This window comes from Syngnathoides biaculeatus, chromosome 15 (assembly GCF_019802595.1).
Source record: "Syngnathoides biaculeatus isolate LvHL_M chromosome 15, ASM1980259v1, whole genome shotgun sequence".
Lineage (NCBI taxonomy): Eukaryota > Metazoa > Chordata > Actinopteri > Syngnathiformes > Syngnathidae > Syngnathoides > Syngnathoides biaculeatus.
Genome location: NC_084654.1, coordinates 24951877 through 24978745, shown reverse-complemented (window position 1 = coordinate 24978745; position 26869 = coordinate 24951877). Strand labels below are relative to the sequence as shown.

The window sequence follows — 26869 nt, the reverse complement described above, 5'->3', positions numbered from 1 at the left end:
TACTACAGTATAAAGATGAGAAAAATATGCATCAGAACAAATAAATTTTTATTCCGGGAATAAAATGTAAATCATCTACCCGTTATTCCTGTTAATCCTATTCTTTTGAAACTTTCATTCCAGTCCAGTTTGAAGTCGTGAATGTCTGTTCAAGTGTTGAATCTGTTCTACTTTTTTTTTTTTTTTTTTTTCCTACCCACAAATATTGCTGAGAAGTGAGCGTGACTATTTCTGCTACCTTGGGGGGGGGGGGGGGGATGGTGACGTTGTTTAGTTGTTGAATCTTTTATGATTTATGATTATTGTTATTTGGAGTCGGGCGGCAACTCGTGACCAGGAAGAGGAAATGTGGCGACGGGCGTCCACTGAGAAGCCACGTTGGTGCTTTCGCGTCTTCGGCCGACTTGACGACCGCCGATGATTGACAGTTGCAGCGTCCAATGGCGTTAAGTCGTCAGGAAAGCCAGGCAACGGCTTCCTCCACTCACGATTGGACGGGCCGAGCCAATCCAAGCCTCGCGAGCTCGCGCATGCGCGGCTTCGAGCGCCCGCCGGCTCGACCAATGAGAGGCGGTGTTAGGGAGGCCGCCCAATCGGGTCGCGCTGAGCGCGCCGACCCCCGCCCGCTCGCCTCTTCCCGGGCCAATGAAAAGTGTCCTTTTCCCAACGTGTGCTTTCCGTCGCCCAATCGGGGCGCAGAAACGAGGCGGGCCGTGCGGCGGCAAGCGCGTCAACTCTTGCGTCAAGTATAAAGCCAATAACGCCGCGTTCGATCCCCGTGTCGACAAAGTAGGCAAGGAAAAGGCTACTTCAGGGTAAATGACGACATTGTTTGGGCGCCTCCGTCCACCCATCGACAAGTTTTCCTCGGGCGCCCTCCCCCCCGCGCCCCCCTCGTCTCTCATGAGCCGGCCTTCCAAATGGAAAGGGGGCCTCGCTTCGGAAAGGCGAGCATTTCTCTGGTGCTCCTGCTGCTGCTGCTGCTCAACGCGCTCGTCGGACTGGGGACCCTGCACACCTTGGGCCTAGTCGTCGCCGCCAAGGAGCGCCGGGCCGGGGCCGGGGCCGGCGGCGGGGAAGCCCAGCGGCGCCCGCCGGACGTCACCGTGGAGGACGCGGAGAACGCGGAGAGCGGCTGCCACGGAGAAGGACGTCGCGGGGTACGTACCCCCGCGAGGAGGTAAGCACAGGCGGACGTGACCGTCGACGCGACGACGACCAAAACTGGCAAACATCATCACGCGTCAAGGGGGAAGGGGGGGGGTTGCGTTGCGTTCCGTTCCGTTCCGCCGAGTGTCACAAACCGCTTTAAAGAACCCCCGAAACGACCACTTCGAGCGCCGAAAACAAAACAAAAAAAAAAAAACACGCAAAGCAAAGCTAAAGTCAACAACAACAACACCGCCGCCGCCGCCGTCGTCTTTTACGTCGAGCCAACTTCCAAGTTGACTTGTTTGCTCACTTCCGATTTTTGGGAAAACGCCAGCCCTCGGGGACCCTTGACCGGAAGGATGAGGAAGAGGAAGGTCGTGCGAACCAAACTTTTATCTGGACAACGTCTTGGTTCTGATTGTAGTTTGGCGTCGGTTCCGCACGGGAGCGAAACGAACGAAAAAGCTCTTTTATCGCCTTCGCGAATTGTTGTCGCGACTGAACCTTGTCACTTTTTATAAAAAGGTCCAGTTTGGAGTTGTAGTTTTATTTTCTGCGCTAAGCTTGCCTTTGACGCGTTTCAGAGCGGACTCCTCTGAACCAACCGCGATTATTATTCATTATCAACACGTTTATAGCCGCAATTTGCCTCTTTAATAATGCAACTCCAGGCATTCAAAACAGCTCTGGGTAGTTTGTGCTCCACGTCAAACTCCAATAATAACCGTGTTGTTATGAAAAGTGATGATCCTCGTTCAGCCCGCACGAGATCACGGATCGATTTATAAAATTGTCCGTCTTATGTGTGAGAGCTGGAACGTTGGTCTCACTTTAGCCGGCGTCATCTTTTTCCAAATAGCGGCCCCGGATCCAAAATGCTGCGCCGGGTAAAAAAAAAAAAAAAGTCAGCGTTGAAGAACCTTTCGAGGGCGTAAGCGTGTCAATTTCCTGTCCAAGGTTTCGGTTGCCGAGGCTTCCCCCTGGCAAACGTGCGCAACAAGTGGCGTGCTCAACCTCGGGCTGCTCCATTTGACGCACAATCGGACGCCCTCCTACCTTGACTGACTTCCTTGCTCATCCGTCCATTATCCAAGCCGCTTACGCTCACAAGGGTCACGGGTGAGCTTCGGGCGAAAGGGGGACTCCGCCCTGAACCGGTCGCAGGGCACAATTGATCCCACGCCGCCCGCACCAAAGTCAGGCGTGCGTACGACTCCACCATCGGTGACGTTCCGAACTCGGCGCGTTGAGGTGCGAGTGATGCAACTCGAGTTTTCCCAGATTCAGTGCCAGGCCTCAGCCGGCTGATTTTGGAACACGACTCGAAAGCCGAGAGTGACGAATTGTTGAGGAAAGACGCTTGAAGCTGCCGATTGCCACGCCCGCTCCCGGCCCACCGTCAAAGTAAACGTCGAACCGAGAGAATCGAATCGCACGCGTCACATTTTGATGACAAACGCGCACATTTGCCTTCACGACGCCTTTGCTGGCGCTGAGGAACAACACATTTCTCGATAGTATAATAATGGAAAGGTTTTTCAGAGGAAAAGCAAATACTTGCAAATGGAGTATCAAAATCGGAGAGGCTGCAATTCTCGAGTTTTGGACATTTTCAACTTGAGAAAATGTTTTTTTTAGTTTGAGGGACGCAAATTTCAGCATCCCGGAGAAACGCACACTATTCATGTCCCACTTTGTTGTATTGCAATATTTCCCGTTTTCATTCAAAAGTGACTTTTTGCGATTCTGCGCTCGTGACAACGTGCTAACTCGAGCCTCTCGGGGAGCCCGACTGTATTTTTCGCTGTACGTTTTCATTTGTTTTGACCCGTAATTGATCCAAAGTTGACGGAGTGAAAAACGAAATAACGAGCTAACGTCAGCGGCGGCGCTCCGTTCGTTGCGCACCGCTAACGCGCCCCCGCAATATTTTGCAGCATTTTACTTCAAATGATTCCAAGTGTAACTAACGACATTTTGGGGAACGTCGCTCATCTTCGCTCTTTGTATGTATTGCAGTACTTTGATCTCTTTGAAGAAACCGTCAGTTGAGAGAATGCAAATATAATAACGTGCAAAGTTCCCAACTTGGGCTCATTTTCCGTCGGAGTTGCAACCCGCCTCGTGCAGCTTTTTGCAATCTTCAGTTTTTAATTTTTTCCCAATATTCAACTTGATCCAAAGTCGGGGGACTGCAACAGTATTGACGGACATTGCCCGTCGTTGTGAACTTTGACCCCAGTCGTCGTCTGCGCTGTTCCGATGATGTTGTTCTATTTGAGTTCAAAATGACGTGTCTTTTAAATTTAATAACTTTGGCATTCTTGGGAATTCCTTTTCATTGTAGTTTTATATTGGATGACATTTTATGACCATTTTTTAAATTTTTGGTTGAAAATGATTTACATAATAACTTGCTACTAAGTTCAGCAGCCAGGGGAACCCTGACTTCATTTATTATTCACCATTTTTCATCACTTACATATTTTATATATTTTTTTTAATGGCTGAAAATGTTTTTAAAATTCTGAGAATGCGAGCCGAAAATGTGATCTCATAAATGAGCTGCTGATGCTTAAATGTGTTCATTTGATAGTTTTAGTTGCAAGCGTAAAAGGATGCTAACCTTCCCAGTCTTTGTTGTCGCGCTTTTGACAAATCCACAGCAACCACATTTTTCTTTTTTTTTTTTTTACATTTTTATTTGTATATGTTCACCCGCAAGGACGGACGTCGGTTTGAATCCGTCAGCTGACGAGCGTCCGTCCAAGTCCGCGCCAAAATCTGCCGTCCGCCGCCGCTCTATTTAGACTTTGCAGTGATGTGTGCGACGCGCGTGTAAAAGTCCACAAAGGAACAACGGCGCTTCCGTCGTCATGATCAAACACTTGGAAGCGGAGACGTGTGAATGATTTACAAAACCCAAAAAAAACAAAGAGATGTAAGACAACAAACACAATGAAGACGAGTGTCAGTCTTTATGACGACGACGACGGATCTTTGGGATTCCCCCCAATCAATGCAGCTTAAAGAACACAGCTGAGACTTTGCGCGTGTGTGTGTGTGCTCTTTGTGATCCACGGCAACTCCGTAAAACCCCCCGTGGACCCCCCACCCCGATCGTTGGTAGGTCGCAAAAGGCCGGCTGCTTGAAAAGTAGATCTTGGGGCGAAAAAGTCTGGCCAACTCTGGTCTATGGCGTGTGTTTTTTTTTTTTTTTTTTTTATGTTAGCATCAAGCTAGTTCGGTTTTGCAGCCCAGCTGTGCACATTTGCTTTTGGACGTCGGCCGTCGGGGGCAACTTGGCGCCTCGTTGTGATGGGATACAACAATTGACTTCCTGTTGATGCTACGCTAACGTGCTTCGCCACTGCGAGCTGAACTTTCTGGCGTCTCATTTATGTGTGCAAATACTTATGCGAACACACATGAAGCCTTGAATAAAGGGAATATGAGGTGGGTGGGGGGGTTTAGAAAGTATATGAAATTTGAGTTGATAAACTACAAAAATTCGACAACCGTTGAAATTGGACCGTAAAAATGTTATCGCGCCGCTTGGAAAGTTCCGTCGCCTTTTGTTCAATTCTGCGGCGCGTGTGCGTCGTTTCCTGTCGTCTGTAAATATTGCAGCTGTTTGCTTTGATCAGCAGCCGCCGTCAGCGGCTCACCTGGAACCCCCCCCCCCCCCGAGACGCCATGTTTTGCTTTGTTGTTGCTTTACCATCGGCAGCGTCACGTGTAGAGCATCTTTTTTGGTTTCCCGTACGTTGACAATTTCGGCCGGCAAATGACACCGGAATGCGTGCGTGATCCTGGAGGTGGGAAAGTTTTGGAAAAAATCGGGCACGATCAGTATCAAAATCAAATGGAATGAGGCTTGAAAATCATGGAAAAGGCGCCCCCGGAAAAATGGATCTTCACCACGTTTGAGCCTCGAAAATGGAACTTGCGAAACGTCGCCTCCGGGGGGCGAGAGGCAGCAGGCTGAAGCCCCCGTCCGCACGCTGGCTGTCAAGTCTGACTTATCTACCCCCCCCCCCCCCACCCCCACCCGTCCGACTACGAGGCGCTCTAAAGCCGACTCGAGCTAGCTCCCGGGAAGTCCAAATTGTGGCGGGAGAGACCTGGTTAGGGTGCGCAAGTGTTTTGCGACTCAAGCGGGGGCTGAGTGACGTTGTTCAAGCATTTTTTTTTTTTTTTTTTTTTTTTTTTGCGACACGGCCCGCAACTGGGAAAAATGCTCTTGATCCGCAAAGGACGACTTTGCGGTCCGCGACGTATTTTTGACTTCATTTTACAAATGTTGATCTTGGCTAATACAAGTGAACTTTACTCAAGCGACCTTTTTCCAGTGACGCCGGCGGTTTTGTTTCCCCACAAACGAATCGGCGTTGACTGGCTTTAGCCGGCGTCGGCGGCACCCGGTCCCACCTGCCCCCGACGCGGGCCCGTGCGGCGCCACCTTCGGGACCGCGGCGTGTTTTCCACCTTCGTACCCCTCCCCCCGCCCCTCGGGGCTCCCGTGGAGCGGCCCTCCCGCTTGGCGACAGCCAATGGGCCGGCGGCGTTTTCGAGACGGGTCGCTTCTCTTGATGTGAGCGCCGGGCAGGGCCACGCGGGTCGGGCTATAGTTAGTTTGCAGTGGAGGCTTTCATGTTTGTCGCCGCTTTGGGTCTTGGTTTGGCTTTTACTGCGGGGGGGGGGGGGGCAGTCGAAGATGTGGATCAAGTGTGAGGGAAAGGTTTCTAGCACACGGAACGCGGCTGATCAAGTTTACGTCATCTTACGTTCTCTTTTGTCGTCTTGTCTGTCCTCGTTATCGTTTCGGAGTTTACACGCCGTGTTTTTCTTGTTGTTCGTACGGATAAATTGTACAAACAAGTCAACAACGCGGCAGGATTTGTCATCCTGGTGAAAGCCGAGGCCCGCAAATTGTCGTCGGAACTTTTTTGATTTTATTTTTTGCGGGTGGGCACAAGAAAGGTCCTGGAAAAACCCATGAAGTCCTTCATTTTGCTTTTTAAGCGACCATTTTAGGCTTTTTTTTTTTTTTTTTTTTTTTTAACAGGATCAAAAGGGGAAAAAAAAAAAAAAAAAAAGGTAGCTGCCAAAAATCGCTTTGATTCGTCGACAGGAAATTTGGTTGGCTCGTCTTTTCTTTTATGGACCGACCCGCAAAAAGGTCTCAAGATGCCGTGTCACAGGAAGTCGGCCATTTTGGTTTGACGTGGCCATTTTTCTTTTGGTGCCTCGTTGTAGAATTTGCCCAAACAATACAGCCCAAAAGCCACTTCTGCAAAGCAACGGGAAAAAAAAAAAAACCAAAGGAAGTCTGCCAAATTTTTAGCTAAACTATTTACCGCCTCACAGTTCTGAGGTCCAGGGTTCGATCCCTGAACCGCCTGTGTGGACTTTGCGTGTTCTCCCCGTGCCTGCGTGGCTTTTCTCCGGGTGGGCACTCCGGTTTCCTCCCTCATCCTCAAAAAAATGCGACATTAATTGGACACTCTAAATTGCGCATAGGCGTGATTGTGAGTGTGGATGTTTATCTCGATGTGCCCTGCGATTGGCTGGCGACCGGTTCAGGGTGTGCCCCGACTCCTGCCCGTCGACAGCTGGACAGGCTCGCGACCTTTGTGAGGATAAGCGGCTAAGAAAATGGAAAGACGGGTGGATATTCACCACCCAAAGCCAATTTTTTTTTTTTTTTGTCAATGCCTGTTTGATGATTGGCCGTAAAGCGTCATGCTAATGCTAATGTTGCCGTTTTGGACATTTTTTTTGTGTGTGTTTGTCGACTTCCTGTCCGCACTGCGAACTCGGCGTCCTTGCGGCGAGCGGACTCACCAGGTCAGGGGCTACTTTGACAAGTCGGCAGCAGGACGCATCCCGCAGCACTGCAGCACTTTGGGTGGGGCAAAGGCAAAAAAAGGAAAAAGGTGGGACCCCGCAGCACCCCCACCCCGGACCACGCTGTCTTGTTTTCGCTCCTCTCGCCGCTTGGCAACAACCAATGGCGCGCCGGCCGCTCGGCCAATGGGCTGCCGGGAGCGTGGCGCCACGCAGTTTGGATCCGAGCACGTGTGAGCGGACAAGACGTGCGAGGGAGGCGAGGAACGGCGAGACCCCCGCTTCATTTTTTTTTTTTTTTTTTTTTTTTAAACCCACTCTCCTCAAAACCACACCCTTGACTCTGCAGTCACCTTGACTTTTACAGTCGGACAAAGACCAACTTGTAGGGCGCTGCGAGGAATTGTCTTGACATACTTTATGCCGGACATTAAGAAAAAACAAAAAAAAAACCAAACATCAACATTATATTCATACTCTGGGAACAAAAAAGGCTGATATCATTTTAGCCTCATATTTCAACCTTGCCTTTGTGTGTGTGTGTGTGTGTCGAGTGAAGGAAATCACGATTGCGCAGAGACTTTTGAGTTTATAACTTTTTCCATAATTTGTCTCACGATCCTGAAGTATGTTTGTTTACATTTTGTAAGAGATCTTGCGGTGGAACTGCTTACATTTCTCGAATTTGCCAAATATTGAAACTCCTCGTCCAAAAAGTGGTCATTTTATTGGAACGATTGATCCTCTTTTTATGGCACTTTCATGACAAAGTAATGCAAAAGTAGTGATTTTTGTTGGAGGAAAAAAAAATACAAGGCTCCGTGTTTTTCTTTTAAAATATTGTAATTTTTTTTCATAATGATCCCTATGATGGCATAACTGTATAATGCGCTCTTGTGACATTGGCACCGAGTCAGCAGGCGGGCGACCCCAAGAAAGCCGACGTTGGGCGCGGCCGCCTTCGCCGGCGCCGCATCCGTAACTTTGCCCCCCCCGCCACGTGCTCTCCACGCGCTCGTATTTTTGTTGCCGATGTAGGGCGCCGCTCGCCCTGTCGCATGGTTACAGGCGGCCGCGCTCCGCCATTGGCCGGCCCGGCGAACAACACGGCCCCCATTGGCGGAGGCGGCTCTCCTCGGAGACGGCGGCGTATGTAAACACGGCGCTTGTTTCTTTGAATGGAGCGCGATTCGGGCCCCTGCCGGCGTGCGCTTGTCTCTGAGGAGCGCTGAGAGCGCCGCGCCTAATTGGCCGACCTCTCGCTCGCCGCTATTATGACGCGTCGGCGGCGCCGGGCTAACAAAGACGCTAACGAGCCGGCGTTTGGCAGGCAGCCTCGCCCCTCGACCCCCCCCCCCCCCCCCCCCCGGCCTTCTCTCCCTTTTCGTGGTTCCTCTCTTCCTTCTGTGGATCTTTCCGAAGCGCCGTCTGACATTGACGTCGTGTGACGGTGTCATTGCGAAGACGCGACTCGAGTTCACAACGCAGCTCGGGAAAATGTTTTTTTTTTTTTTTTGAAGGCAGTTTTGTTTTGTTCAAAATGATCTCGATGCCGTGGCAACCAGTTTTATAATTATCGCCTGAAGCAAGATGGCAGTTTTCCGTCAAGTTAAATAAACAAAACTCCCAAGTTGTCTGTTTTAAAGCCGCCATTTTGCCTTTTGAAGAAAGGGCCGTCATTGTGAAATGCCATAGACGAGCTAATGAAACGAAGATTGGTGCTGCTTTTTACAACTGTTTGAGCTACAGACACAAGTGCTGCAGCAACGCATGTAGACAGACGTTGCATTACTCACAGGCATATTTATCCTCTGCATAAAACAACTCGTACTCATGCATCTTACCAAGTCTCCTTTGTTTGTATCTCATGTGTTTTAGACTGCCCCCGGTGGACGACTGGTTAGAGCGTCGACCTTAAGATCTGAGGATCGGGATTTGATTCCCGTTCCCGCCTGTGTGGAGTTTGCACGTTCTCCCCAATGCCTGCGTGGCTTTTCCCCGGTCACTCCGGTTTCCTCCCACATCCCCAAAACGTGCAATATTAATTGGAGAGTCTAAATTGCCCGTAGGTGTGATTGGCAGTGCGACTGTCTTATCTACGTGTGCCGTGGGATCGGCCGGCGACCAGTTCAGGGTGTACCCCGCCTCCTGCCCGTTGACAGCCGCGATAGGCTCCAGCCCTCCTCTGCGACCCATGTGAGGATGAGCGGCTAAGAAAACAGATGGATGTTTTGTCGGGGGGGGGCTCTGGTATGTACGCACAACACACTAAATAATTTTGCAGAGCCCCAAGAAACGGCCCCTCATGTTTGACAACCACTGTTGGAAATAAACGGCCTGCCGCTGTGGGAGTTTTTGTTTTGATTATTATTATTTTCGCAGTGTTTTTGTGGCTTTGCCGCTACTCGTTTACTCCATTAGCATCACGCGAGTCTTCTTCCCCCCCCCCCCCCACGCCGCCTCCTCTCATCCTTTATCAGCGGCGCACAAAAAGCTTTTGATCTCCATCGCTCGAGTCGTACTCGGACGACTTCGTCTTCTTCGCCGGGACTTGGGAGGGGCGGGCCCTGAAGCCGCTGCTTAGCAACAGCCAATCGGCTTCCTATTTTGAACAAACCAATCGAAAGATCAAGTTTTTTTTTTTTCATTGGCAGTCTCGAGAGGCAAAAACAATATTTTCTAAGCATGCCTGATCATGTCTGGAGCATCTATATTTTCTGAGCTGCTTATCCTCACGACGGTGCCGGAGCCTATCCCAGCTGTCTTTTGGGCCAGAGTCGGGGGGGGGGCGCCGGTTTCCGGCCAATTGCAGGGTCCCGACTGCTGGAGCCGTTAAAGCTGATTCTGGTTCTGATTCAGAACCATTCGGATTGACGGTCTCGCCTGCGGGCAATTGAAAGTCTTCAATGGACGCCGGCCTCCTTTCAGTAAGCCGTTGGGGATGTGCCAAACCGGAAGAAGCTTCCGTCGATGGCGATTAATCCCGGCCTTAGGGGTCTCCGGGCCGACGCATCCTCCGGCTCGAGAGCCGCTCAATATCTCCGTCGCCGTCGCCGACGAATGATTTTGGGATCGTTGGCGCCATCTTTCCCCGGGTTTCTCCGAATGAAAGCGCACGGCCGACGTTCGCGGAATTAGGAATCCGGTGTCAGGAGACAATTTTGAAAGAAATGGGAGCGGCCCGATTGCATTTCTCCGTGGCGGACCGCTCCCCGGGTCAGGACCTTCGGCGTGAAGAAGACTTTTTCCAAATTGAAGGTTTTAGCGTTGAACTTCACGGCCACGCGCGACCTTTGAGTCAACAAAGGTCACATTCGTTCACTGTCGGCCGGAGAAAAATTCCTTGTTTGTTCAACGCACTCGGCCATTAAAGCTTGATTCTGATTCATATTTCATCAGAGCACGAATGTCGCCTAAACACGCTTCAAATTTGGACCAAATCCTGATGAGAATTTTCTTTTGGGATGACCTTCAAATGGTCCCTTCAAACCAGAATGGAAGCCTTTCGGTTTCTTTTTTTTCCTTCCTCTTCTTTTCCTTTCGGCTTGTCCCGACGGGGGTCGCCGCAGCGCGCGCCGTCTTAGATGAACGCGTATTTGTTTGGCACACTTTTCACGCCGGATGCCCTTCCTGACGCAACCCCTGCGCATCTAGCCGGGGAGAGAAGCTTACAGGACCTGGTCTTCCCATCCGAGTACTAACCAGGACCAAACCCGCTTAGCTTCCGAGATCCGACGAGATCGGGCGTTCTCGGGGTACGCCAGCTCAGAATAAACGCGCTTCCCAAATTTCCCGTTTTGTTTTTCTCCAATTCCGGAGGACTTTATGGATCCAAAATGGCCACTTCAGCTCAAAATGGACGACTTTCTGGGTCTCCGGCACGGTGGCGCGACCCATTAGCGTGTTGGGCTCACAGGTCTGAGGACCGGGATTCAAATCCTGCGCGTGCCCCGCCTTCTCCCCGTCGACAGCCGGCATAGGCTCCAGGACGCTTGTGAGGATAAGCGGCTCAGAAAATGGATACTCGTGATAGACCCGCCCAGCAAGGGAAACTGGCTTTTGTGGCAGAACCAAGCCAAATTGGGCTGTTTTGAACCCAAATGGCTGACCCATCTGGGTTTTTTTTTGGGGGGGGGGGGGGGGCAAGGCTTCCTGAGGCTTTTTTTTTTTTTTTTTTTTTTTAAATCTGCCAAATTTCTTTGTGCTGAATAAAATCGGCTTTGGGGGCTGAACAAAACTGACATATTTTTTTTTGAATTTTATTGCCTTTCCAATTGAGCAATTAAAAACGCTGCCCCCCCCCCAAAAGCGTATTCTGCGAGGTTACGCGGCGACAGCCGTCCGATCGTCAATAGTCGGCCCGTGCGGCCTCGCGCTCGATTGGACAGTTTGCGCTCTGTTAGCAGATTTGGGCGTTAAACATTTATCGGGGGGGGGGGGGTTGAAATGCAAATGAGGCGTCTTTTACGCGGCTAACGAACGGCCTGTGGGTAGTAGCGACGTGCGCGCTCACCTCGCCGCTCCCCATCTGTGCCGCCGTCGTCCCCGAGGGGCCGCAAAGTCCTGCCCGCCGACAGGGCGCCGCCACCCAATAAGAAGAAGAAGAACAACAACAACATGTGATGCGATTGGCCGCCGGAGGAAACCAACCGGAAAGAAAGTCCGTCCGTCTGTCCGTCCGTCCGCTTTCCTTTTTCTTCTTTTGGAACTTTCTCAATCGGGTTGCGGATAGGATTCAAACTGCATCGGGAGTTACCGTCGCATCATTTTAGTCCTTTTTGGTATTAATTTCATGCAAGGGTTTCGCCTTCAGGTTTGGCAGTTTTTGCTTTTGAGGCACGTTGAGGGTTCCACACCAAATTTCGGGTTTCAAATTGTGCTTGAAGTCAGACGAAGCCTTTCAAGGAGCGCGTTGGCATTTCGACCTCGTATGCGAAATTAGGGGGTCCAAATCCCCGGTCAACGGGGACGCTTTCGAGACAAAGATAAGATAAGATGGAGGAGGTTGCGGGTTCCGGTCTTCTGTTTTGCTTTAGTTCTATCCATCCATTTTCTCAGCCGCTTATCCTTACAAGGGTCGAGCCAATCTCAGCTATCAACGGCCGGGAGGCGGGGTACACCCTGAACTGGTCGCCAGCCAATCGCAGGGCACATCGAGACAAACAGCCGCGCTCAAAATCACACCGACGGGGCAATTTAGAGGGTCCACGTAGGCACAGGCGGGACTGGGATTTGAACCCCGGTCCTCAGGACTGTAAGGCCGACACCTTAACAGGTTGCGCCACTCGGTTTGGTTTCGACAATTGTTTGAAATGAGCATTTCAAGACCGGGACAATTTCGGTTTGGGCGGTTTCACGTTTGGGTTTCAAGACCAGTTCAAGGATTTCGATTTGGGCCTTCAATCCGGTCGGTGTTTGACGTGCGGGAGGCTTTAGAATTGGGGTTTGATTCCCGGCTCACGTTTTCAAATTGAAAGCCGTCACAGGAATTAAAATTTGATTTGAAATTTGTTTGGAACTTGTGTGCAGGTCCCTGGTGATCATCAGCACCCTGGACGGGCGCATCTCGGCGCTGGACCCTCACAACCAGGGCCGCAAGCAGTGGGACCTGGACGTCGGCTCGGGGTGCCTGGTGTCCTCCAGCCTCAGCAAGCCCGAGGTACGGCCGAGGCTTCTTCGGCCCCCCCCCCGTCGATGGCGTTTTCGCATCGAGGTGGCGAAACGTCAGCAAAACCGGCGGCGCGGAATGACGGGTCGTATGTCCGATGAAAACGTCTTGACGCTCCGTTCGGAGGTGACGGCTGGAGTCCGCCATCTCGGCAGCCGCTGAACTCGCTGCACTTTGAGGCGTCGGCGTTGCCTCCGTTCGGAACGCGTAAACATGCCCCCGCCCCCAAGAGGAGCCGTTTGGCCCGGAGGATTATCCTCTTATTGTGCAGCCGCAGCCCGGGTTCGACACGCGTCGTCTTAAACCGCCCACACCCCGAGCGGCGCTGAAAAAGACGCCGCCGTCGCCGTCCTAACGCCGACTTTGGAGCGTGGCGGTCTCAACGGACCGGGAAAGACAAATCCTGGTCCCGACGATGAGATGGCTCACGGAGCCCTCGGCTTTGCTTCATCACCCGATTCCAGGGTGTGAAACCCCAACGCGACACAACTGGTGGGTCGGCAGGATCAGGGTTTCTGGGTCAAGTTCTCAAGCGACTTGAAATGAGAGATTCAACACAGGGTCTGGGGTTTGAGGGAAGGAGTTCACAAAATAAAGGCCTTCGGGTTTGAAAATGTCTCGGTTAGGGTTCAAATTGTAGGGATGTTAAATTAGGCTTTAAAGTCTTTCAGGCAAAGGTTTGGTTTTGTCTTTTTGGCGTCGCTAATTGAGCAGTCCACCAATCAGCATTCAGTGCTGTGCCTGGCCCCGCCCACCCCCATTTTATCTGCGCTTCTGAATTTCGAAGGGAAGCTCCTGCTCGTTTTCTGTCTTTCTTTCCTTTTTTGGATGGAAGAAGTCATGAGCGCCTTTTTTTTTTTCCTGCTCCTGCGAGGTCCCAAAGTGTCAAAACCCCCTGAAGGAGCCTCGCGGCAAATTCCGATTTCCCATCTCGACGTCAATGTCACCTTGAGAGGGAAACTTTGGCTCGAGTTGTTTTTCCAACCACATATGGAATTCAATTTCCGTGTATATCAAATCCATTTTGGAAATTATTATTAATGCAATGCTACATTTATTTATTTATTTATTTTGGGTTACATGATTTTAACTTGCTATTCGTTTTCAAAGTAGTCGCCCAGATTGTTTTGGAGGATTTTGATTCGGCTTTCAAGACCTGACGGAATTGTCTGTCTTGTTTGACGATCGAAGTGGCGTATTTTCCGCGTTACAAGGATAGAATAAAGGCTACGTTAGCGGCTGGGGTTACGTTTTGCATCTTTTAGATGGAGCTACGCTCAAGGGAATGTCAGTCAAACTTTATTAATAGATTACAAACCGGCGTTCTGACAACTCCGTTCGCTCACAAAAATGAATAAGCATTTGTTTTATTATTTTCCCCGAGATGTAGGAGTCATTTTGCGGTCTTTACAACGATACGGCACGCTTCGCGCTATCTCGTATCCCAGCATGCACTGCGCTCTACTTCTTCTACAGGGGAAAATGGAGTCGGCGGCTGCTTACGGTAGTTGCGAGACCTGTTGCGGCTCGATATCGATCCATATTTAAGACGCACTGTCGGCTTTTGAGAATATTAAAGGCTTTTAGGTGCGCCTTGTAGTGCAAAAAATACAGTTTTTTTCCACGGGGGAGGTTGGGGGAAGGGGTTATTTTGAGCTTTTTGTGTCCTTTTGTAATCGGCAGTGGAACTCTGCTGGCTTCACCAAAAAGTGAAGAAAATCAGTTTCTGGGAATTCATGGACGAGTTACAAACATACTAAATCGGAATAAGTGAAGAAACGGGAAATATGTCCAACTGATAGAGCGGATGTACGCCTTTAAGGGGCGTGGCCTCGTGAGCGACATCGCGAGCTGGAGTCTGACGTTGCTCCTTGCGAGTGTTTTCATTTTGTATTTGCGTGTTTACCCGATTCTTGTTTCTGAAATTGAGGGGCGGTATTTTCAAAGGTCACTTGTAACAACACAAATGCAACAACAACAAAGCGGCTGTTTGAAACTCCCAAAACTTTGTCGCACGCTGGACATGATTTCTCTTCCCCCCTTTCCATTATTTATTTAAGGCGGCTTTTCTCGCCCCCTTTTCCTCTAAAAATGTCCAAATCCTCCTGGTCCTTAAATGGCGACGGAAGGATTCTTAACAGGATTTCACGGAGGCTTTAATCCTCACACAGATGATTTTATTCATCTCGGCAACACGCTAATGAATCAACTTGATCGCCTCCTCCGAGCTTTGTCCGTGGAGCCCTCGCAACATGTTTGCGCTAAACCTTTATTTTAGCAAAAGTGTCACCTGAAGTCACACGTTATGGTTTCAAAACCGGGTTAGGATTTCGAGCCTAAATTAGGGTGTGAGCTTGGGGAAATTTGGATTATTTGTGTTGGCAAGCTGCCTCCGTGCACATGCCTGTGTGTGAGCTTCTCTCATATTTTGACGCTGAAGGAAGTTTTCCTTCCAGCCGCGAACTTTTGCAGATTTGCCGCGACTTCGTGGCCACGATTCCCCCGGAGCGTGCGTATGCGTCTTTGGGACTGCGCGAGCGAGCGAGCGAGCGAGCGAGCCGCCGCGTGGTCTCGCGCACTCCACGCGGCCCACCAGCAGACAGTCTGCTCGGTGATCGGGGTGTCTTCGGGAGGGGTCTGCCGCCGCGCCATTGGCTGGCCCCCCGACACGCCGTGGGAGGAGGCAGCCAGTCACCTGCTGCGCACCCCCCCGCAGTGCGCCGTTTTTTTTTTTTAGCTCGACAAACACAAAACAGCTTTGTCTGCAGAAAAAGAAGTGCGTTTATCTCTGCGCGCGTGTGTGCGGAAAGGTCAAGACGAGGATGTCAATCAAAGCGCAGTGAGTCATGCAAAGGGATCAAATGTGTGCGATTAGGAGAGTGAGGTAATGCTCAGGACCCGAGATGATGTCATCCCAAAAAGAGACAACACGAACGAAGCGTGATGGATGGCGTCCGAGCCGGCACGTCATTTTGCTTCTGGGGTGGCGGAATTCGAGGGAGGGAGGCCAAGACCGGAATATTTTTAGCACAAACTACATTTTCCTCACCGCTTGCTCGAATTTCTTTCTATTTATTTACCCACCTGCGTGTTGTCGCGTTGGTTGCGTGTTGCTTTGGCCTGAGGCTCCTCAAATATCCCGATTTGGAGAATATCTCCACTCCTTCATGTTTGCTATAATATCGAGAAAATATCAGAGAAACATGCAAACTCCACCCGGGCGGGATCGAACCCGGGACCTCAGAACTGTGAAGCCGACGCTTTACCAGCTGTCCCACCATTCCTCCACGTTCGCTATAATATAGAATGCTCGAACCCGTTCAGAAATGCAAATGGGAAGGAGAGGCCTTTTCTTTCATCTTTCCGGCGAATCCCGATGCCAAAAACTTGTCGGCAGCTTCCCCGCGGGGGGCGATAATTTCAATTTCAATTTCAATTTCCTTATTTAAAAAGCTCTGCGCTTCATACAAGAGCGTGCCGATGTTCTTTCATGTTTCCAACCAAAGTGAATCCGGCCTAAAAGCGAAAGGAAGTGAGGCCGTTATTTATTGTTTGGATGTTACAACCGTTTTATTAAACAATGCAAGAAAATCCATCTTTTGGTGGCTTTTCTGGATTTGTCGGTTCCGGGTCCGGCGGAGTTGCGGGCGAGTGAAGGCATCCGCGGCGAGATGACTCACCTCGGCGCAAACCTTTTTGTGCCGCCACCTGCGTTGTCGTCGTCGTCGTCGCCGAAATCGCCTCATGGCGACCGGATGACATCACCTCTGGCCGCCGGCCACTAAATCGGCTCCTGCCGCTTTCCATCCACCGTAAATCTTCCACTCTCGCTCGCTGTTTGCAGTCTGGCAGATTTCCAGAATTGGGACACGGGGGGGGGGGGGAGATCTGTTGGAATATTGCGATTGATTATGTCTTGCCCACTTCCAGACTTTATCCTGCCAAAGATGATTTCATTGTGTGAGTGAGTTTGTGGCTTGCTATTTGTGGGTGGCTGCGTGTCACGTTCGAGCGTCTCATCGTCTTGCCTGAGTTGAAATGAAACTCTGATTTATTGGCAGCGACAACAACAAAAAAAAAATCACTTTTACTATTATTACAATGTAGCTAGAAGAAATATGAATGAACAAAAAAAATGACAGAGCCAAATTAGATGGCAGCAGGCCAAGGTCACGTTCAGTGGGCGGGCGCGGGGGGCGGGGGTCACGCTGAGGTCGGGCGTCCGCAGCCAATAACGTCAAAGTTCACGATTCCGAGGACTCTATGCAATCGCTCTTTTGATATTGGCATATTCTGTCGTGTCGCCAGGCATTTTGTCATTTTGTCTCCGCTGTCAGGTGTTCGGCAGCAAGATGGTGATCCCGTCCCTGGACGGCGCCCTGTTCCAGTGGAACCGCGACCGCGAGAGCATGGAGGCCGTGCCGTTCAGCGTGGAGTCCCTGCTGGAGTCGTCCTACCGCATCGGCGACGACACCGTCCTGGTGGGCGGAAAGTCGCTCACCACCTACGGCTTGGGCGCCTTCAGCGGCAAGGTGAGTCGCGGGCCGAGGAACCATCCCATAGTTGGGACTTTGCTCACTCGGATCACCTTGAAGTAAAAACGCTCAAATTCCGGTGGATTAGCTTCCAGGCCGATCGCGGTATTTTGTGGTCCATTTATTAATTTGTGGTAAAAGGCAAAGTACTGCCGTTAAAATTTGGTTTCGTACAAACTTTTTCCAATTGAGATCTAAGACGATAAACATCTTTCTGCCAAAAAGCGCAGGGAGCGTCCAGGCTCGGCTGCGTGTCATGAACTTCAATAAGACGTCAACAAATACATACTTCCGTACCTGAAAAGGTAATCTTGCACATCTTTGTTTTAAATTCAAAGAAAAACAGGAAGCGCTTGGCGTCCCTTATCAAGTGGACTGAAAATATCAATCAATAGTTGGCTCGAGTTTACCCAATTTGAAGTTGAATATTGAACTGGCATTGAAAACGGGACTAATGGATCCTCGCTGCTGCCAATCGCCGCCGATGATCTGTCCGTCCCGTGCCCCTTTGACCCCAAATTGTCTTTGGCCTTTCCAGCTGCGCTACATCTGCTCGGCCGTCGGCTGCAGCCGGTGGGGCGCCGACGACCCGGAGGGCGAAGACGTGCTCCTGCTTCAGAGGACCCAGAAGACGGTCCGAGCCATCAGACCCCGCTCGGGCACTGAGAAGTGCGTCGTCGTTGCCATCTGCAACCCCTTTTTTTCTTTTCCCGTCCGACCTCCCATCAACGGCGGCGCTTTTTGTGTGTGTCTTTTGCGCCCCCAGATGGAACTTCAGCGTGGGAAACTTCGAGCTGAAGTTCCTTCCCGAGGCGCAGTCGGCCATCGACCTGCTGGAGGGGGAGGTGGCCAAAGGCGACCCCTGGTGGCGGGGGGAGCGGCAGAAAATTATCTCGGAGGACTCCCGGGAACAGGCGGGCAACGAGAAGATCCACAACCTGGACCTGGTCATCAAGGTCTCGGTCCCGGATTGGAAGGTGATGGCCTTCAGCACCGAGCCCGGCGGGCAGCTGGTCTGGGAACATCAGGTGGGTTCGGCGGACGGAAAAACTCCGGAAAACGCAAAAATGTCAAATGCAAAAGAATCTCAAAGGACCCGTGTGGCGACAGTTCTGCACTCCCATCGCCTCCGCCTGGCTGGTGGGCGGCGGAGGGAAGGTCACCCCGATCAGTCTGTTCGACGACACGGCCTACAGCGACCAGTCGGAAACGGACGAAGAGGACGACGACGACGACGCTTCGGACAAATCCAAAGACGCTTCCGCGTCCAGCGTTTACCTGGGTAAGCGGGCAGCGCCGCTCGTCACGGGAATTCTGGGAATTGTGCGACGATTGCTTACGGTTGAGCCTGTTGGGGCTTTGCACAAAATGGTGTCGTTTGCTCATAGGGATGTTCCAGGGACAGCTCTACCTCCAGTCCTCAGTGAGGATCACAGAAAAGTTCCCGTCGAAAGCCATCGGGTCCGAGAAGGACATCATTCCGCTTCCCACGGTCAAATGGAAGCCACTCATCCGTGAGTCGTCCGGCGGTTTCCTGGTGCTTGCCTCGGGATCGACCACCCTCACGCCGTTTTTCCACAGATTCGCCGTCTCGGACTCCGGCCTTGGTCGGCTCCGACGAGTTTGACAAGTGTCTGAACAACGACAAGTTCTCCCATGACGAGTACAGCAACGGCGCCTTGTCCATCCTGCAGTATCCCTACGGTGAGGCTCCGGACCTGGAAACTCGGCTCCTCAACTCAAGACGCTGACGCGTGGCTTTCTTCCGCAGACAACGGCTACTACTTCCTCTACGGCAAGCGCTACCGGGAGAAGCGGGACAGCGCCGTGAGCGTCATCAAAAGAAGCGAGACGCAGCCCGAGAGCGGCAGGAACAAAGACCCCGTCCTGCTGCTGCCGTGGTGGAAGGAGATCCTGGGCACCATCGTCTTCTGCATCAGCGCCACCACCTACATCGTGCGCAAGTTCTTCCACCCGTCGGCGGCGGTCGGCGTAAGGGTAAGACCGCGCTACAGGAGGACACTCGGTCCACAAGTCCGCATGTTAATCCTCAAGGCCGTTTGAGCCAATCGGAAGGAAAGACTCGACTGTAGCCTGTACCGGCTGACTTTCGGGGACAGAAGTGGGATGCACCTTGGACTAGAACTCGTCCCAGCTGACTTTTGAGGAAAGAAGCGGGGTACACCCTGGACTAGAACTTGGACCAGCGGGAACAGAAGCGGGGTACACCTAGACTAGAACCTGTCCCAGCTGACTTTCGAGGACAGAAGTGGGATACGCCCTGGACAAGAACTTGTCGCTGCTGACTTTCGGGAACAGACGTGGGATGCAACCTGGACTAGATCCTGTTCCAGCTGACTTTTGAGGACAGAAGCGGGGTAAAACCTGGACTAGAACCTGTCCCAGTTGACTTTCAAGGACAGCGGTGGGATATACCCTGGACGAGAACTTGTCACTGCTGACTTTCGGGGACAAAACTGAGATACACCCTGGACTAGAACTTGTCCCAGTTGACTTTCGGGGACAGAAGCGGGGTACACCCTGGACTAGAACCGATCCAAGCAGCAAAATTGAGGCCAGAGAAGCAAATTTTATTTTGGACTGTACTTGAGCCATTCGTTGGGTACATATAGACGATAGCGCCATCCATTTTCTACCTTGAGAAGCAATCATAACAGGAGGTTTAGGAACTAACCTGGACTAGAACTTGTCCCAGTTAACTTTCGGGGACAGAAGCGGGGTACACCTAGACTAGAACCTGTCCCAGCCGACTTTCGAGGACAGAAGTGGGATACGCCCTGGACAAGAACTTGTCGCTGCTGACTTTCGGGAACAGACGTGGGATGCAACCTGGACTAGATCCTGTTCCAGCTGACTTTTGAGGACAGAAGCGGGGTAAAACCTGGACTAGAACCTGTCCCAGTTGACTTTCAAGGACAGAGGTGGGATATACCCTGGACGAGAACTTGTCACTGCTGACTTTCGGGGACAAAACTGAGATACACCCTGGACTAGAACTTGTCCCAGTTGACTTTCGGGGACAGAAGCGGGGTACACCCTGGACTAGAACCGATCCAAGCAGCAAAATTGAGGCCAGAGAAGCAAATTTTATTTTGGACTGTACTTGAGCCATTCGTTGGGTACATATAGACGATAGCGCCATCCATTTTCTACCTTGAGAAGCAATCATAACAGGAGGTTTAGGAACTAATCGTGGTCATTTTGTGTTTAGTTTGAAGTTCATTTCATGTCTTCCTTCCCCCTTCCATCCAAAGCAACGTAAAGAGTCCGAGACGCAGTGCCAGACCGACAAGACCGACCTCGAGGTCGTCGAATCCAAAGAGCCGGTCGGCGAGGAGACGTGCTCCGGCAAATATGTGTCCAGGTATGTCGTTAGCGTTAATCACCAGGCCAACTAAGTGCTTGGGTGCGACTACTGAGATAGTGACAGCCGAAATCGGCCAATCGCTGAATTCCACGAGTGGTACTTTGCGCCCCTTCTGGAGAATCGGCCTCAAACGGGCGCCAACGGACGCCTGCCGACCTCTCCGCAGGTACCTGACGGACTTCGAGCCCGTGCAGTGCCTCGGCCGCGGGGGCTTCGGCGTGGTCTTCGAAGCGCGCAACAAAGTGGACGACTGCCACTACGCCATCAAGAGGATCCGGCTGCCCAACAGGTGGAGCCCCCGCCCTCGACGGCCCTCCGGACTCGGCGCTGGCGTTCAAACGGGGTCTCTCTGTCTTTTAGGGAGGTGGCGCGTGAGAAGGTGATGCGGGAGGTGAAGGCGCTGGCCAAGCTGGAGCATCCCGGCATCATCCGCTACTTCAACGCCTGGCAAGAAAGCCCGCCGGAGGGCTGGCAGGAGAAGATGGACCACAGGTGGCTCCAAGACACCAGGTCAGACCGACGTCTTCCGACGTACGCGATGTGCCGTGTTTCCCGTGACTTCGGCCTGACTTGGCGGTTCTTTCTTTTCTTTTAGCACCACCGAGTCCCCGATGAGCTTCGTAGACCACATGGAGGCGCTCTCCGTCAAAGTCCCCGTGTCCAACTCGGCGTCGCCGAGCAACAGCCCGGACGCCGGCGCCGCCCGTCCGGCGGCGATGGGCCCCAATCATCGCTCGCTGCTCTCGAGCGCCTCCGACCCCACCGCCTGGTCGGGCGTCAACGGAAACGCGTCCTTCGACCCTCTCCCGGGCCACGACAGCCTCGGGTCGGAACCCGACAGCCAGGCCGAGGCGGAAGACTCCAACACGCCCGACTCCTTCGAGCTGTGCCCGCCGCGCCGCCCCAGCGACTGCACCTCGTCCTCCTTCGACATCGTCTTTGAGGACTCGGGATGCGACCGGGACGCCGGGGTCGAAGAGGACCAGGAGGAGGACACGGCCTCCGGCGCCACCGGACCGGAACCGTCCAGCGTCGGGAAAAACACTTCGTCTTCCTCTCACAGCGGCCTGCCCGCCTCTTCCTCGCCTCCTCGGCCCAACTCGCTCACCTTGGCGCTGCCCGTCACTCCTCCCAGCCAGCGAGTGCTTTCTTCTCCCAAGGTTCCACATTTTCACCCCACTTCTGTTTGCCGTAATTGGTTTTGATTTGTATCGTCGAGAATTAGACAAAAAAAAAAAAAAATCGCGCAACATAAAATTAGGTTTGCCTCATTAGAAGTAGACCCACAAAAAAAAAAAAAAAAGGAAAAATGTCAAGAAGCCACGGCCAGACACGCGGGAAGTCGGCCATTTTGTGTCGAAGCCGCCATTTTTGCTCAGGAGTTGATTGCAGATTTAAAACCCCAGAATTGAACCGCTGACGTCAGTCTCACTTAGCGACATGATGCTTGCGATCATGAGGAGAGCTGCAAAAACTTCTCAAGAAGCACTACCCGAACAGACCCCCCGCAAGGGCAGCCATTTTGGCTCGCCAGCGCGCTCTCGAATAGGAATCGGAACAATTCAGCCCACGAAAACCAGTTTGGCAACATGAAATTTGGGAGACATTCGTGATGAGTGACCCCACCAAAATGTCTCCAAAGACAAAACAAGTCTGCCGGTTTGGATTCAAGCGGCCATTTTAGGGTACCCTTGCCCACCTCCCAGAGATTTTGTCCCATTGCTACCGAATTGGATTCATGATTACCCGACGCTGATTAGCATAAAAATGGTTGCATCCGCAGGTGTACCTGTACATCCAGATGCAGCTGTGCCGCAAGGAGAACCTGAAGGACTGGATGGCCCAGCGCTGCCTGCCTGAGCAGAGGGAGCGCAACCAGTGTCTGGATATTTTCCTCCAGATCGCCGAGGCCGTCGACTTCCTGCACAGCAAAGGCCTCATGCACAGGGACCTCAAGGTAAATAAAGATGGCGCGGAGCAGCGCAACGCGGGGCTCGAGGCTTTAAGGACCACGTGGGGGCGTCGGCCAGATCGAGTCAACGTGCGGTTCTTGACGCCTCAATCTCAAGAGTTTTTGCATAAGACGGGATGAAAATTCAGTGTCGAATTCGGTGCTAACGTGAAGACGACCCAACGGCGCCGCGTCTCCCCCGCCCCACAGCCCTCCAACATCTTCTTCACGGTGGACGACGTGGTGAAGGTGGGCGACCTGGGCCTGGTGACGGCCATGGAGCACGAGGAGGACGAGCGGCGCCGGTGCGCCCTCACGCCGGCGCCGCTCCTCACGCGCCACACGGGCCAGGTGGGGACCAAGCTCTACATGAGCCCCGAGCAGGTGAGTCGCCACGGCAACAAGGTCGCGCCGCGCTGGCTTCCCACGCGGCCTCGAAGCCGAATCCCGCTTCTTTCCCCCGGCAGCTCTCCGGGCACTCGTACTCGCACAAAGTGGACATCTACTCCCTGGGCCTGATCCTGTTCGAGCTGCTCTACCCGTTTCGGACGCAGATGGAAAGAGTGAGGGTGAGTCAATAAAAGTGAGGGCTGGGTGTGGCCCGAGGACCTCCGTCCACTGTTCCGCTTCCGGATGAAATCCTCCACTAGCAATGTAGCAAAATCTGATGAATTATTGAGGTTTGATAGAGGAACCACGTCACGTTCTTTTTGTTGCGGTTTTAGAAGTCAAAAGATGGAAACATCCGCAAACAATGCAACAAAACGGACCTAAATGATCATTTCCATTGTTTGACAACAACAAAACCATTTTTTGATTTGTTCATTGGCCTATTTTCGTCTTCCTGCAGACGTTGACGGAGGTCCGCTCGCTCCAGTTCCCGGAATCCTTCTCCAAAAACAACTTCCACGAGGTCAGTGGGCCCTCTGCTGCCCTCTACTGGAAACTGCCCCACCCTGTATTTGTAGCGTGAGCATTAGCTTAGCCCCCTGTGTTGTTGGTGTTTCCACTGAGGACAGTACAACTTTTTCTTCTTATATTGTGACCTTTTTTTTTTTTTTTTTTTGGTAAATTCCAACTTATTTGTCTTTTTTTTTTTTTTTATGCTTTTGCTTTATTTTTGTCATTAGCTCGAGTGTGGCACTTCACCTTGTGCTGTTTTATTTATTTTTGTACATTTTTAGCTGCGCATCTTTTTCCTGTAAAATGTCAACTTTCTTTTTCTTCTTCTTTTCCTTTCGGCTTGTCCCATTAGGGGGTCGCCACAGGCGTGTCATCTTTTTCCATCTCAGCACCTAAAAGTGTAACTTAGCTAATAGTTGTTGTTGTTGTTGTTTGTTGTGTTAGCTAAGCATGGTGCTCAGCATGCTGTCGCGCATCCCCGGCGAGCGTCCCGAGGCGGCGGACATCACGGGCCTGCCCCTCTTCCAGGACTTGGAGCTCCCGTTCCGGCTGAGCGTGGCGCGGCAGCGCTCGCGTACGTACAGCTCGTCGTCGTCGGCGGGCGGGGGGCGACCCTCGCGACAGCCCTCCGCCACCTGACGCGCCCCCGGAATACGGTTTTGTAAGGTTTTTTTTTTTTTTTTTCTTTTTTTCCTTTTGACACTACTGCCACCGAATCCCGCCAAGTGCTTCCCGTCCTCGTCGACGACCTGACCCCGCCCCCGCCCACCACCACCACCACCTCCGTCACGACTTTGTTTCGGTTTCATGCGCACACGCACACACGTGGTACACCTCAGGTATGACAACCACGGTGGGAGGCCTTCAATCACATGCCTGATTTGGAAGACCAAATTGTTTTATTGTTTTTGTTTTGACTGCGCAGTAAACAGGATCCGATTTGCCTTTGGGCCGAATGAACGGCCCCCGTCCGTCGTCTTCTTCTTCTTCTTCTTCCTTTCACTCTGAGCTTGAGCTGCCATCTCCAACGAGCGCGTTTCCGATTATTTTCTTTAGTGTGAATTGTCCACTTTTTCTGCTCCCTCCTCCCCCCGCACTCCCGTATTCTTGATCATGTTTTTCCTAAAATATGCCAACTTTATACTTGGTAAATTGAACTACTGATCAACTTTTGTTTGTTCATTTTATTTTCATTTTTTTTACAAATTTTAAGGGAATTTCCTTTTCCTTCCTCTCCCTTTTTTGCGCCATCTTAACTTTGGCAGTGGCTCAGTGTGGAAGCGTTTTCATGGTCTCGGTTGCTATTATTGTTGTTGTTGTTGTTGTTGTTGTTTGCGTGTCCGTGTAGGCCTTGTTGAGCTTTTGGGAGTTATTTTTGTTTTTGTTTTTGTTTTTGTAAATAAGATGATGGACTTTTCGGAATGTCGGAGCGTGGCGACCGCTCGCCTCTCAATGCAGTTTTCACAATCCCGATGCCGCGACCACACGAAAGCTGCTGTTTTTGTTTATTATTATTATTATTATTATTTAGAAACACTTCTAGTCTTTTGTCTTCGCCATCAGATCAAATAGCATCACGGTCCGACAGTGCCCCCTAGTGCATTTATGACAGCCTCGTAAACGGTGCTGTCGTTCTTCTTCTTCATATTAATAATAAATCAAATGCATTTGTGGACATAGGCCAAATTATAAATTTGATGAGAAAAAGTTGCAATGTTATGACTTTGTGACCAAAATTACAACTGATACTCACGGTTTTCTGAAAACGTTTACTTTTTTCGGGAACCTTTTTTGTTTTATGATTTGAACTCTGGAAAAATTACACCAGTGTAATCTTTGTATGTTTTTATTTATTTTTTGCTTGAAAATGAATGACAAGGTTTCCTCAAAAATTCAACTCGCAACATAATAACTTCACAGATAATGATTTTCGTTTGCTTTAGCGCTAAAATAAGGTTTTGTCTTCAATTTTTCATAATTTTGCAAGGTTCCCATCTTACAAGTACACCTTTCTTTTTTCTCATCACAACTTTATTTTTGAAAAGTTCAAGTTTTACAATCGTCTTAAAATTTTGACTGAATTACTTGAGAGGTTTGAGACTTTTTCTCTTAATAATGTTCATGTTTTTCTCGTCCAATAATGACTTTCCCCCCTTTGTAAAATTCTATCTTTATCCCCCACATTGTTGCAATTATATTCTGGTAAAATGTTGACTTTTTATCTCATATTATGAGTACATTTTTTGAAAGAACCCTTTTTTTTTTTTTTTTTTTTTTTTTTTTTTAGGGGTAGGGCTAATTGTACGACCGGATTTGTTATTTTTTCCGATTGTGTGCCGAATCGCCGTCGCAACGGCGGTCCCGGCGTCGGCCGCGTGATCCAAGTGCTGAGAGTCACGTGACCCCGTGATTGTCATTTTGGGGACATTTTCTTTGTTTTTGTTTCGAATTGACCTCGTCGTCGTCGTCGTCGTCGTCGTCGTTCATGCAGCGTTCCGGGAAGCCGAGCGACGTTCCTTCACTGGGGCTCCCGTGCTGCTTTTTCAAAGCGAGTCAGGCGCAACGATGCGGTTCACCGTCAGTCAAGTCAAGCCGTCGTTGATTCTTTTCCTCTGGCGTCTGCGGAGTTTCCGCTGCCTTTCGTTGGCCTCCGACAGGGAAGAAAGAACAACAACAACAGAAAAGAGAAAATGTGAAGGCGCAGGTTGTTCTTTTTTGTCAAAAGAAAAAGTGTCCCGCACACGTTCTTTTCTGTGCATAAAGAATTGTAAATATGTTGCTTTTTATTTATGTTCCCATGCTGTTGATCAATCCGTTTGGGGTTGGCGTTTATTACCAAGAGAATTTGACTTCTTACAAGTCTGACTTTAATAAAACGGTTGAGAAAAAACAACGACGACTTTGCAACGTGTCTTTTTTTTTGCTCTCCTCATGAAAGCATCCAAGCATTTGATGTTCTCTTCAGCGTTGTGCAAATCCGGCCTGGCTTGTGTGGAATTTGTGTGTCCTCCCCGTGCCTGCGTGCCCCCCGCCATCCCAAAAACATGCCTGCATTCATTGGAGACCCTAAATTTCCCCTAAAAGTGTGATTGTGAGTGTGACGGTTGTCCTACTCCACGTGCCCTGCGATTGTCTGGCGACCAGTTCAGGCCTCCCGCCCGTTGACAGCCGGGATTGGCTCCGTCACTCCCGTAACCCTGGTGAGGATAAGCGACTCAGAAAATGGATGGAAGTATGACTTAATTTTCACAAATTTTTTTTTTTCAGTGTGATGTGCTTTAAAAATTCCAACTTCCTGTATCTGTTTGATTTTCACAAAATAAAGACTCATAATGTTATCTTTATAATGGCAAAATGACAGCTATTTTTAATTTATTCTTGGGAAAAATCTTGCTGAGAAAGTTTCAGAAAAGAACATTTTC

General features: G+C 50.9%; 1 protein-coding gene across 2 annotated transcripts; it reads left to right on the top strand.

Annotated features, from left to right (window-relative positions):
- Positions 1 to 256: 256 nt before the first annotated feature.
- eif2ak3 (eukaryotic translation initiation factor 2-alpha kinase 3) lies at positions 257 to 26341 on the top strand. 2 transcript variants are annotated; one of them, XM_061844751.1, is made up of 19 exons: positions 257 to 1180; positions 12532 to 12661; positions 17008 to 17202; positions 17744 to 17874; positions 17972 to 18233; positions 18316 to 18487; positions 18594 to 18719; positions 18787 to 18909; positions 18977 to 19203; positions 20481 to 20590; positions 20760 to 20882; positions 20954 to 21103; positions 21189 to 21753; positions 22377 to 22550; positions 22755 to 22928; positions 23012 to 23113; positions 23395 to 23457; positions 23892 to 24021; positions 25939 to 26341. In XM_061844751.1, the coding sequence occupies exons 1-19, from the start codon at positions 921 to 923 to the stop codon at positions 26310 to 26312; spliced, it is 3591 nt and encodes a 1196-aa protein (XP_061700735.1). In that variant the 5' UTR covers positions 257 to 920; the 3' UTR covers positions 26313 to 26341. The 2 variants fall into 2 exon arrangements, with proteins under 2 accessions (XP_061700735.1, XP_061700737.1); XM_061844753.1 differs by having other exon boundaries at positions 259 to 1180; positions 23892 to 24108; positions 25939 to 26047.
- Positions 26342 to 26869: the final 528 nt, after the last annotated feature.